The 12,222-nt window shown below is 47.7% G+C and overlaps 1 protein-coding gene across 1 annotated transcript in view; it reads left to right on the top strand.

Annotated features, from left to right (window-relative positions):
• GLRX3 (glutaredoxin 3) overlaps positions 1 to 1,612 on the top strand; it is a 44,539-nt gene extending 42,927 nt beyond the window's left edge. Inside the window, exon 11 of the mRNA XM_023224311.2 lies at positions 1,344 to 1,612. Coding sequence (XP_023080079.1) covers positions 1,344 to 1,394 — 51 coding nt within the window. The 3' untranslated portion in view covers positions 1,395 to 1,612. The remainder of the gene's footprint in view (positions 1 to 1,343) is intronic.
• The last annotated feature ends 10,610 nt before the right edge of the window (positions 1,613 to 12,222 follow it).

Genomic DNA, 12,222 nt, shown 5'->3' with positions numbered 1-12,222 from the left:
ACGTCACACTGCTTTTTTTGTTTGTTTGTTGTTTGTTTTTTTTTGGAGACAGAGTCTCACTCTGTCACCTAGGCTGGAGTGCAGTGGGGGTGATCTTGGCTCTTGGGTCACTGCACCCTCCACCTCCTGGGTTCAAGCAATTTTCATGCCTCAGCCTCTTAAGTAGCTAGAATTACAGGCACATGCCACCACACCAACCTGGCTAATTTTTGTATTTTTAGTAAAGATAGGTTTTGTCATGTTGGCCAGGCTGGCCTTGAACTCCTAATTTCAAGTGATCTACCCCCTTGGCTTCTTAAAGTGCTGGGATTGTAGGTGTGAGCCACTGCGCCCAGCCACGTTGCTTCATTCTTCAACCTTGAAAGTCACTTGATTTATTTTCCTTATTTATTGCTGTAGTTTAAATAGGGGGCTTCACTGGCTCCAGTTGCTCTGTTTTCTAATACTAAACAATCTGTTGGTTTTAGGATACTTTAACTTCATTTATTTATTTATGAATGAATGAATGAATGAATGAATGAGATGGAGTCTCGCTCTAGCCCAGGCTGGAGTGCAATTGCACAATCTTGGCTCACTACAACCTCTGCCTCCCGGGTTCAAGAGATTCTCCCTGTCTCAGCCTCCTGAGTAGCTGGGATTACAGGCACCCGCCACCATGCCCGGCTAATTTTTGTATTTTTAGTAGGGACAGGGTTTCACCATGTTGGCCTGGCTGTTCTTGAACTCCTGACCTCAGGTGATCTGCCCACCTCGACCTCCCAAAGTGCTGGGATTACAGGCATGAGCAACTGTGCCCAGCCTTATTTATTTATTTTTTAAGAGACAGATTTCACCATGTTGGTCAGGCTGGTCTTGAACTCCTGGCCTCAAGTGATCTGCCTGTCTCAGCCTCCCAAAGTGCTGGGATTACATTTGTGAGCCACCACACTTGGCCAAGAATACCTTGTTATTTTATTTTTTATTTTTTATTTTTTTTATAGCTTCTTTTTTTTATTGTATAATTTTTCTTTTTTTTTTTATTATACTTTAAGTTCTAGGGTACATGTGCATAACGTGCAGGTTTGTTACATATGTATACATGTGCCATGTTGGTGTGCTGCACCCATCAACTCGTCAGCACCCATCAATTCATCATTTATATCAGGTATCTTGTTATTTTTTTAACCTGATAGTGTATTCAGGTTTTATGGCACATTTAGTTTAAGAGTGTTAAAAGACTGGAGTTTTAATCCAATAAGTGTTTCTTTTGGTTCTCAGATATACATACAAGCTGTGATTATTTAGATGTTTCCATCTTTTTATATATGCATATACATATTATTATTGTTGTTTTTCATTTTTAGGAACTGAAAGAAAATGGTGAATTGCTGCCTATACTGAGAGGAGAAAATTAATAAATCTTAAACTTGGTGCCCAACTATTGCAAGAAGTATTTAATTACATTGGAAGCAGTTCATGATTTAGTCCTCAGAAATGGACTAGGAATAGAAAATTCCTGCTTACTCAGTTACATGTTTTGTGTATTTCACAATGTTGTGCTAAATAAATGTATGTTACATTTTTTCCCACCAAAAATAGAATGCAATAAACATCTTCAAATTATTAACAATAATTGTATGAAAAAAGTATATCTTTACAGCAATATTAAACATACAGCTACTATAATTAGCCCACATTAAATCTCTTTTTCTTAGTCCATGAGTATCTTCTAGCAGTTAAGAAAGGCAGTCTTCAGAAAATGGAGAACTGTGGCGGAATGCAGTACACAACAGTATTTAGGACAACTCCTTTGCCAACACAATGGCTCCCCTCGCTGGTGAAAGATCTCTTTACAGCTTAGGAAAAACAACGGAAATTAGTTTCTGATGTCATTGCTGAGCTCGGCACTGGTTAAATTGCAGAGGCAGGGTAGGATGTCTGCAGGTTTAGACTCTCATTTCACAAGGCACCAGTAGTGAATTACCAAGAAACATTTCAGAGGAAAATGATTTCTCATTGAATATGATACAACAAACACTTTTTCATAAGGTCTAGAAGAGTGGGTAGTCATGACAAAGGATGGAAAAGTATTGTCATTTGTTGTAAGCATCACTACTTTTTTTTTTTTTTTTTTTTTTTTTAAAGACTGGGTCTGGCTCTGCCACCCAGGCTGGAGTACAGTGGCACGATAATGGCTCACTGCAGCCTCAACTTCTCAGGGCCTAGTGATCCTCCTGCCTCAGCCTCCTGAGTAACTGGGACCACAGGCTGCCATCACCATGCCCACCTAATTTTTTTATTTCTTGTAGAGATGAGGTGTCCTGCTTCAGCCTCCCAAAGTGCTGGAATTTACAGGTAGGACTACCACACTTGGTCCACTTATTTATAATAAACATTGATTTGGTCCTTCAAGGTCCTTTGGTCCTCCTATTGAGAACAGTTTGAAGTCCATGGAAATTTTAACAGTATTTTTGATCCTGAATCTAACATATTTGAGAAATACTTGCTCCACTAGGCTTCCACAAGCAGGCTTCAAATGGGATGGCTAAATTCACCTCATGGTTCTTAGTTTTTTTTTGTACTTGTGACACATTCTCTTCATATATTACCCCACCCTGTTTAGGCAGTTAAGATGCTGGCACTGTCTGGTGGTGATAAGGAAAGGGAAGCAGAAGTCAGTAATTCAGACAAGAATAAACAGGATGAAATGTGTCTATTCCTAGGCCTAGGTAAGATTAGCCCACCACCTGCACACTGTTGCTATCTCTTCAGCTCAGGCTGTTTTTCTCTGTTTGGATTGTGTAAGGAGTAGAGTGCTGTATTGGTGTGTGACAGAGGCTGGTCTGTACAAGTCATAAAGCTCGATGAGGCCTTGCTTCCTGCTAGGTGTTAGGATGCCCATGGTGGTGAATTTTCTTGGCGTTCTGTGTAATTAAATAAGGCTCTTTAGAGCATTGGTCCATGACAACTTCCTTGTTTCTATTTAAAATGAAAATCATTGTATAAATAAAACCTTTTAAATGCAGATACAAATAGAATTTTAACTGAAATTTTATGAAGCCGTTGGCTGCAGGGATGTGTGTGTCATGGAGGAGGGCTCCATACTTTTTTTGTATACTTATCTCAAACCTAAATCATTTGCATACTGCTTTTTCTAAGTGCCAACTGTCCTAGTATATTTTCTAAGTCACCTTTTAACTTCACTTTATCCTAAGCAAGAATATCTTTGCCATCACAGATTCAGTAAGCCTGTTTTTTTCTAATGCACATACAAGTAAATAAAATGCACAACTTTGAACATAAATGGCTACCTCCAATTTAGGAAGCACTGTTCTGGCCAGAGGCCATTGCTCTGATAAGGTCATGTGGTTAGTGCATTTTAGGAAGACCTCCTTGCCCTTTGATTGACTCCTGTAGGACATAAGATACCAGTGACATTATCCTTTGTTGAGCCATCCTGGTTTGAGGCAGGATGAGTGCTGAGAGTTTTTGGGGAGTTGCCCCTGTGTCCTGTATGAATTTCTCCTCTTAAATTCTGGTGGTCATTGGCTCTGCTGACTCCAGGTAAGTTGGGGTGACAATGCAGCATATTTCTGTTTTCTAGTTGTTTTTGGCTAGACATGGGGAAGTTCAGGAGATCTTGTTCATACAAGCGGATTGATGGCCATTCCTAATCTGATTTTATTAGTGTGTTTGAGAAAGTAAAGTAAGATTCTTGAGCCCAACTGAACTTCCCCTATTGAATTTTCTAACAAAAAGAGAGTTTGTTTATGGGTTTATAATTGAGCCTGCTCTTGTAGAAATGATTTATCAGAATTGAAATCCTCTCTGATCATCAAATTCTAGAGACAAAGTTGTTTTCTGAATTTGAGAAATCTGTTCGGTTCACAAGGAAAGGTGACAACGTGACCTTTGGATGTTGTCCCACACATGAGGCCTTGTTGGGTGTTTATGGTGGGAGGGACTGTCCAGGCAGGTTTTGTATGGAGAGTTTTCATGTCTGGACACATTTCTGTCCTGAGAAGCACTGCTGTGCTTTTGGGAGCACGCACCGAGGCCAGAGCCTGTGGCCAGCTCTGCCTGCCCTCCCTTTCTCGGCCTGCTCTGTTGAGTCTGTAGTGGGGCTTCGTGTGGCATCCTGCCAGGTTAAAGCTGCATGGTGCTTAGGATAGAGCTGGTGCTGTGGGGAGGCTCTCGATGATGGGGGCTGCCATCTGTTTGCTCGTTAACTCTTAGAAACCAAACCTCACGTGTCAGAATTTCTAGAAGAGGCCGGTTGAATAGGAACCAGAAAGGCCCTCATACAGGCAGAGCAGTTCACTCCTCGACTTGTGTGTTTGTGCCTTCTTTGTAGGAAGGCTTCTTAGGGAATTAGTATCTGTTTAGGGGAAATAAGCCTGCAGGAATGAACTTTTTAAATTTTTAAATAAAAACTCTTGATCAAAAATGGAAAGGAAAACTAAAACCAATGAAACAGGTTAGGTAGTTTGTGGAATTCTCCTTTGCAGGTGAGGGGAGAAAGCAGCTCTCTCAAGGGCACAGCTACAGGTTGGGAGCTGGGGCTTCCATCCAGGGTCTGGGACACCCAAACCTTAGGCTTGCCCCTCCTGGGAGGCCTCCCCCTCAGAGCTGTGTGGGATGCAGTTGCCTTTTTACCTGTGATGAGAAACTGGTGAATTGCCAGGATTCTGGCTCTGACTTCAGTCTGCCCCTTTCCTGGGGATTAGAGGGCATTAACCCTACTTCCTACAGCCGAGCAGCTCTTCCTCATGACTATTTTCTAAATTCTGGGGGCTGACTGATTTGAAGACTGCCTTGTTGATGAATGTGTTGACACTTGTTATCATAATGTAAATGCTCCTTATTAAAATAACAGGACCTGGTGGGTTCAGTTGCCTTGCTCACGTGTGACTGACATGCTTTTGCCTTTTATTTGTTGGACACTGAACCTTGCAGAAGCATCAGGGAGTCCACCTTGGTCCCACTGGATTGATCATTAAGAAGGAAGGAGAAAAATTATTGCCATTTCCATTCTTTACAAAAAGTCGTAAGTCCACTGAGGAGTAGACTAAAAAATAGCGTGTTTTTATAATTAGAAAGTCTCATTTTATTAACTTAGAAAATGTTTAATCTCTGAAACAACTGCAATACATTTTAAGCACTTGGTAATCATGATCTGTCTTATTGGAAAGAATTATACAAATAAGACCTATCTTGACAGTGAAAAGTTAAAAGCTTAAGATTGCAATATGAAACATGATTTCTGGTTTAGTTTTTAAAGTAAAATCAGCTTTCTTTTCCTTTTTTTTTTTTTTTGTGATTGAGGCAGGGTCTCCTCTGTCACTCAGGCTGGAGTGCAGTGGTGCAATCAAGGCTCACGGCATCCTTGACCTCCCAGGTTCAAGATCCTCCCACCTCAGCCTCCGCGGTAGCTGAGATGACAGGCATGTGCCACCATGCGCGGCTGTGTTTTGATTTTTTTTTTTGTAGACATGAAGTCTCACTCTGTTGCCCAGGCTGGTCTCAATCTCCTGGGCTCAAGTGATCCTCCCACAGTGTTGGGATTACAGGCCTGAGCCACCATGCCCGGCCTGAGATCGGTTTTCTTAAATTTGACAGTTGGGACTTTCAAAATTTAAACCTTTCGAAATAAAAGTAATTTGATTTTTTGCAGATGAATTCCTGTTTTATACACATTTCAGATGTTGAGTTGGAGGACTGAGACCCTTCCCTTTTGTCTAGTCACATTTCCTCATGGCCATCCACTGATCATTGAATCAGTGTAAACACGGACAGTTTCTCTTGAGTCTTTGGGTCTTCATTTCTGAAGGCTCCTGTGTCACGTAAGACTTAAATCAATCTTATGCTTTTCTCTTGTTAATCTCTTTTGTTATGAGAGTGTCGGCTGTGCCCCTTGTGATGGATGAGGAGAGGTATCCACCTTTCCGAATCAGACACCAGCTGCAGTAGCTTCCTGATGCCTTATTCACCAGGATGGGTAACTTTAAAGAGAAGTTTTATAACTGGCATCCCATTCTGGTTTCAGAGTCTCAGGGGCTTTTTTCATACAGCTTTGTCTGATATTTAGAGACGTTCAGATTCAGAAGAAATGAGTTCGGTTAGCTCATGGGCCAGGCACATGCACTGAGTCACTGAAAGCAGCAGAATACGTTGAGGGAGTCTTGGTGCACTTAGGTCACTGTAAGGTTCTAGGGCTAGGAGTGGGGATTTGAACCAGGATCCCTCAGCGCAGCCCCAGTGCTGTACTTGAAGCCTCATACCACGCTGGCTTTGAGGTAGCACACTGTGTTAGTGAGTGGAGTTGCCCAAGTCTGGGACTTCTGAAATGACCTGGTATTTTTACCTTCCTGTTAGAAATGGTGTGGCTTTTACAAATTAAGTGCCAGGCTGGGCACAATGGCTCATGCCTGTAATCCCAGCACTTTGGGAGGCAGAGGCGGGTGGGTTGCTTGAGCTCAGGAGTTTAAGACCAGCCTGAGCAGCATGGCAAAACCTCATCTCTACAAAAAATAAAAAATTAACTGGTCATGGTGGTGTGCACCTGTAGTCCCAGCTACTTGGGGAGCTGAGATAGGAGGATTGCTTGAGCCCAGGAGGTCAAGGCTCCAGTGATCGTGCCATTGCACCCCAGCTTGGGTGACAAAATAAGAGCCTGTCTCAGAAAAAAAAAAAAAATGCAAATTTTGACTGAAAAAGACCTGTTCTCCCCACGGTCATTCATCTTGTCATTGGTTGTCAGTGGTACAGTGTTAATTTAATCTTTTCTCAAAAAATCAAGTTTTGTTTGAGGAAGTTACAGATTTCCGTATGAACTCCTAGAGAGAGAGCCTGCCCTCGTTCGGGGTTGCCTGGGGGATGCCTGCCATGTGGTCCAAGGTGAGGTAAGCGTTTCTCTGCCCCTCGTCTCCCAGTCTGCTTCCCTGGGAACGAGTTCCCTAACTCCTAGCCCTGTCGTTGAGCCCAAGCTTGTAACCTGGATATGGGAGCCGTCTATTTAGGAAGAAGGCTTGTATGGTAATTTCTAAAGGAATTAAAATAGATTTTTATGCTCTTGTCCTATGTGTTGTGCTTAAAAGGAAGAGCCCCGATATAATGGAGAAAAGCCAGAAGGAGCTTGGATGCCCTCGAGAACCCCGTCACCTGTCTGTAGGGGCAGAAAGGAGGATACCTTTCTTCATCCATCACAAGGGGCGCAGCCAGCACTCCTTTAATAGATTACCAAGGAAAAGTATAAAATGTATGTAAAGACTTAGGTGACACAGGAGCCTTCAGAAATACAGATCCAAGAGAAACTGCACGTTCACACTCAGATTCAACGAAGAGTGGGGGGCCATACAGAAATGTGATTGGACAGAAGGGAAGAGTCTAATCGTAGACTGGATGGGAAAACCTTGCCCCCTGTGTAGCGTTCCTTCCAGGTACAGGACAGGGCCCTTCTGGGATGAAGGTCTGGGAACACTTTCAGATAAAGGACTGTGGAGGATGTCTTTGTGGCCGGCTCCTGTAGTGGAACGCGGGTCTGGCTGCTCGCCAGTTCCAGAGTGCAGTTGACAAGAGCAAGGTCTGGTAGAAAGAAAATGATGGTTAACCAGAACTAGTCCTGGGGATATGGCTGGATTCCCACCCAAAGTAACGACTTTGAATTTCTGGGGAGAAGGCAAGGGTTTAGAAAGGGGCGACGGGAGGGGCCTTGGGAGGCTTACAGGGGTTGTGCTGAGTACAATGTGTGTCTTGTTCTGGTGGCTGTCCTGGGCCTCAGTCCACCTGGAGTATGGGCTGGCATCTCAACGAGTGGCCAGATTTGACTGCCCACCTTGAGGTAAGCTCTGGGATTTTGCAGTTGGGTTTCCACACTTGGTCTGTCTCAAGATTAGCCCCTAGAACTTCGAAGTAAGCACGTAATTAGAGACTAGCTCACAGACACATGTGAAGAGGGTATACAGTGAGAAAGGAGGGGGGGTATGCAGTCTATTTTAAGATTAAGGGAAAAGGCTTCTGCAATTTAAGGTTATGTCTCAGTACTAAAGAAAAGGGAAAAAAAAGTTTAAAAATGCATTTTGAAGTTAAGCTGCTCAGTTAAACTCCTACACAAAGGCCGGGGAAGGTGAGAGTCATATTTCTAGGTGTTTTTTTTTTTTTTCCCCTAAGACTGAGTGTTGCTCTTGTCTCCCAGGCTGGAGTGCAGTGGCATAATCTTGGCTCACTGCAACCTCCACCTCCTGGGTTCAAGCAATTCTCCTGCCTCAACCTCCCCAGTAGCTGGGATTACAGGTGTGCACCACCATGCCTGGCTAGTTTTTGTATTTTTAGTAGAGATGGGGTTTCGCCATGTTGGCCAGGCTGGTCTTGAACTCCTGACCTCAAGTGATCCACCTGTCTCAGCCTCCCAAAGTGCTGGGATTACAAGGTGTGAGCCACAGCACCCGGCCATATTTCTAGGTTTTTATGGCTGGCCTTGCATGAGAGGGGTTCCGGTTTCTGTCACCTGCAATGGGGAAGAGGCATTCTACTTTCTGTGGCCTACCTTGAGGTGGGTGGGGTGGGGGCAAGGGAAGGGACCAGGGAGGGTCAGAGAGCCCTTGCTTCTGAGGCCCTTCCGGTGTCCTGCAGTTCCTAGTACTCAGTGTGCGAAAAGCCCAGGCCTTGGGTATCATTTTCTGAGCCCCAACCCAGCCCTCTGTTTTGCCTTTAGGTCTGGAGGAAGGTTCCAGGGCATTTGCCCTTAGTGGGTGCAGGTAGGGAGGATCTGCGGGTCTTCCTCATGCCAGGAGTCTTGTCCCAGAATCAAAGGCTCCTGGTGGGTAGGAGCTTGTCCCATGCTGCAGCACGCTTGGCTGTCTAAAGTTGCTGATGAGAAGCAGCATAGGATCTGGCAGGGGATGGTCCTGAGCAGAGAGGCTGAGATGGGCGGTGGTGGCCCATTCTGTCTCCATCCCTGAACCCCATGCACTGAGGTGCAGGAAGTGTGTGTAGCTTCACACACTTAAATGTAAGAAAGCATGTTCCTGTTGAAAATAACGTCCCGCTGGGCATGCTCTGGGATGACGACAGGTTTTGTATTCCTCCTGCAGCTAAGCCCAGGAGTCCTGGAGCCCTGGGTTCCCATCGGGGCTGCAGCCCTCTGCTGTTTCCCTGTCCGCTGTCAGGGAAGGAGTCTCCTATATCACAGGGCAGGGCCTGCGTGCAGGTCCAGGTGTATAAATTTTGGGGCTTGTTCAGGAAGCAGGCAAAATGTGCCCTTGGAGGTGCTGAGATACAAAGCTTTTCCCCCTGGTGTTTATTACTTGCTACTTAATATTCTAAGTAAAGAAAAATTAGAAATTTAAGTCATTAACATGAACGTTTCTGCTTTTCTTTACACTGTGCAGTGGCAATTTCAAATGCAAATATAAGAGCATTTAACTCGTGTGTGGGGTACCTGAGCTGGCCCATTAATGTCTATCTCAGCTTCTGCCAGGATGCTGGAGGCGCTGCACGAAAGGAAATGCTCTTGATCCGTGCACATTCCCTCAGTGAGCACTGCCTTCAGGCTAAGGCAAGAGAGAGAGAAGGAGCTGTGGGTTGCCCTCTCATTGCCTGCCTTCTTGTCATCTTCAGTGAGTAGTTGGCTATTACAGGCAAGACACAAGGCAGAGGATATGATGATTTACTCCACCATCCGTGTTTCTTAGAATTCAATTGCTCTCTTTCTGGGCTGGAAGCAAGTACTGGTGTGATTGGAAAGTGTGGTGCCAGGGCTGTCAGCTCCAGCTCTCCTGTCACAGCCTGTTACACGCTGAGGTTGCCCTCGCCTTGAGTCTTGTCACCCCGACGCTGGGGCCCACTGGAACGCTGCTTCTGGTGCATCGTGAACCCTGCATGTTAGCCGGGTGGCAAGGAGTAGCCAGTTCTCTGCTCACCCACGTGCTCTGTGGTGCCTCTGCACTAACAGCATGCGTTCAGATAAAATTATTAAGAATTTTGAGATGATGATAGCACAACATGAAACCGAATGTAGTCGTGAGTGCAGGGCTCCACGGGGCCGCACAGGTGGCAGGCCTGGAAAGCCAGTCCTGCTTCAAGCAGTGTGGCTGAAGGAGGTTGGGGAGCTCAGGCCCTGATCCCAGGGTTCTCCTTTCCTGGAGATTCTGTTAAAGGGCCACTCACCTTAACCACGATCTTCTGTTTGAACTTGCTCTGAACTTCTCACTAGAGAAACACACAGCCGGTCACCTGTGAGCCCTTGTTCTATGTGCATTCCTGCGGGGACGTACTCCAACCGACGCTGAAACTACCACAGCAAACAGGTGCTGTCCTCAATAGTTGACACGTATTAAGTCATCTAATTCTCACCACAACCCTATGAGGTAGGCATCATCAGCCCCATTTGACAGATGGGGAAACTGAGGCATGGGTGAAGCAAACTGCTCCTGCTCATAGTACCTGGTGGACCAGGATTTGACCCTGGGCCTCCTGGCTGCAGTTCGCCCTCTTAACCCCTGTGAGGTGTGAGGAGTCAGTGAATTGGCTCCTGTGGCTTGGGAGGGAGACATGTTCCTCTGGGTGGCCAGGGACAGCACTGTGTGGAGGGTGGAGTGCTGGGCTGTGAGTGGGCCCATACTGGTCCTAATGGTAGGCAGAGAGGGTGGGGAGGTGCCCAGGACCGGCTTTGCCGGAAGGAGAGAACGCTGGCACCACAGGAGCAGCCCACCGTGAAGGCCATGCCCTGCCCGAAGCATGGTGCCTGTTTAGAACCTGCTGAGGACCCCCCAGCACGATGGCATTTTGGGTGTTATTTTTGCCGGTAGGGAAACAAACTCAGGAATTTGCCAAAGCTCTCATCCAGGGGGCGAGTGGCTTAGCCGTGGGTTCAAACCCGCTCCGGATCTTGCTTCTTCCGGATCACAGCAAGCACTGTGCTCAGGCCTGGGGCGGGGACGGATTCTCCCTGCAGGCAGGTCTGAGGCGGGCGGGAGCACTCACCCCGGGCGCGCGCGCTGGGTTCTATCTACTGTGGTGCGATTTCGGCTCACTGTGCAAGCTCCGCCTCCCGGGTTTACGCCATTCTCCTGCCTCAGCCTCCCGAGTAGCTGGGACTACAGGCGCCGCCACCTCGCCCGGCTAGTTTTTTATATTTTTTAGTAGAGACGTCGTTTCACCGTGTTAGCCAGGATGGTCTCGATCTCCTGACCTCATGATCCGGCCAGCTTTGGCCTCCCAAAGTGTTGGGATTGGGATTACAGGCATGAGCCACCGCACCCGGCCGCAAATACTGGAAGTTTTAAGTCAAGCGAACGAACGTTAAACCGTGTCCTGTCCTCTTACCTTGACAAATATACCTACCAGTGACCGTGAAGGCTGCCTTGTGAATTTAGAAAGTCCTGGGTCTTGGGAGCTTCAGGGAACAGATCGCCCGCCCACGTGTGCCCCCCTTGCTTCTCATCCTGTTTCTGTCCCCTCCCCCGGGCCCTGTGGCGCACAGGGGTGGGGTCGGGGGCCTGCGCCGGGAGGGGCTGCTCAGGCTCCGGGCGCACGCTCCTGGGGGGCGGCCTGTGCACATCCCTTCTGGAGGAGTCTGCCTGGCACATCTGGGGAGGCGCGCAGCCCCTGGTGCCAGGGTCCAGGTGGCGCCACTGGGGAGGGCGTGTGCAGGAACCAACAGCCCTGGAACCAGAGGCCAGGGTAGGAGCCAGTCACGAGCCCTGCCTGGCTGGGTCGGGTCCCTGTCTGGATCCCAGAGTGCCTTGGACGTTGAGGCTGCAGGGACACCCCGGGACCAGCGACGGCAGGTGATGCCCAGGGTCCCGCGCCAACTGGGAGCTTTGCTGCCTCTGCAGCCTGGTGTGACTTTGGAGGGACAAGGCCGGGGCGCGAACTGAATCTTCTGTCGTATGCGGAGTCAATGCACCAGCTCCAGGACCTTGAAAGGCTCAGTTTCCACGTATGCAAAACGGTCCAGGATGCTATCGTCCCCTGGTCGCTGCTGCACCATCGAGGTCAGCGCGCAGCAAGTCACAGGGAGGCCACGTCGGCTGCAGACCTCGGCGGCGGGCGGTGGCGGCGCGTGTCCACGCGAGGGCGCTGCGCGCCGCGCTCCAGCCCGGGCTTGCCGTCTCCAGGGGCGGTCTCCGGGCGCCAGGGGGCGTGCGAGGACCGAGGAGCGCGTAAGAGTCAGCCCGCGGATCCCGGACCGCGCGCCCCGCCGTGTGCGCGCCCCGCCGTGTGCGCGCCCCGCCGTGTGCG

The sequence above is a fragment of the Piliocolobus tephrosceles genome, chromosome 9 (assembly GCF_002776525.5).
Source record: "Piliocolobus tephrosceles isolate RC106 chromosome 9, ASM277652v3, whole genome shotgun sequence".
NCBI lineage: Eukaryota > Metazoa > Chordata > Mammalia > Primates > Cercopithecidae > Piliocolobus > Piliocolobus tephrosceles.
Note: the sequence above shows the minus strand (reverse complement) of the source record. Positions and strands in the feature narration are given on the sequence as shown.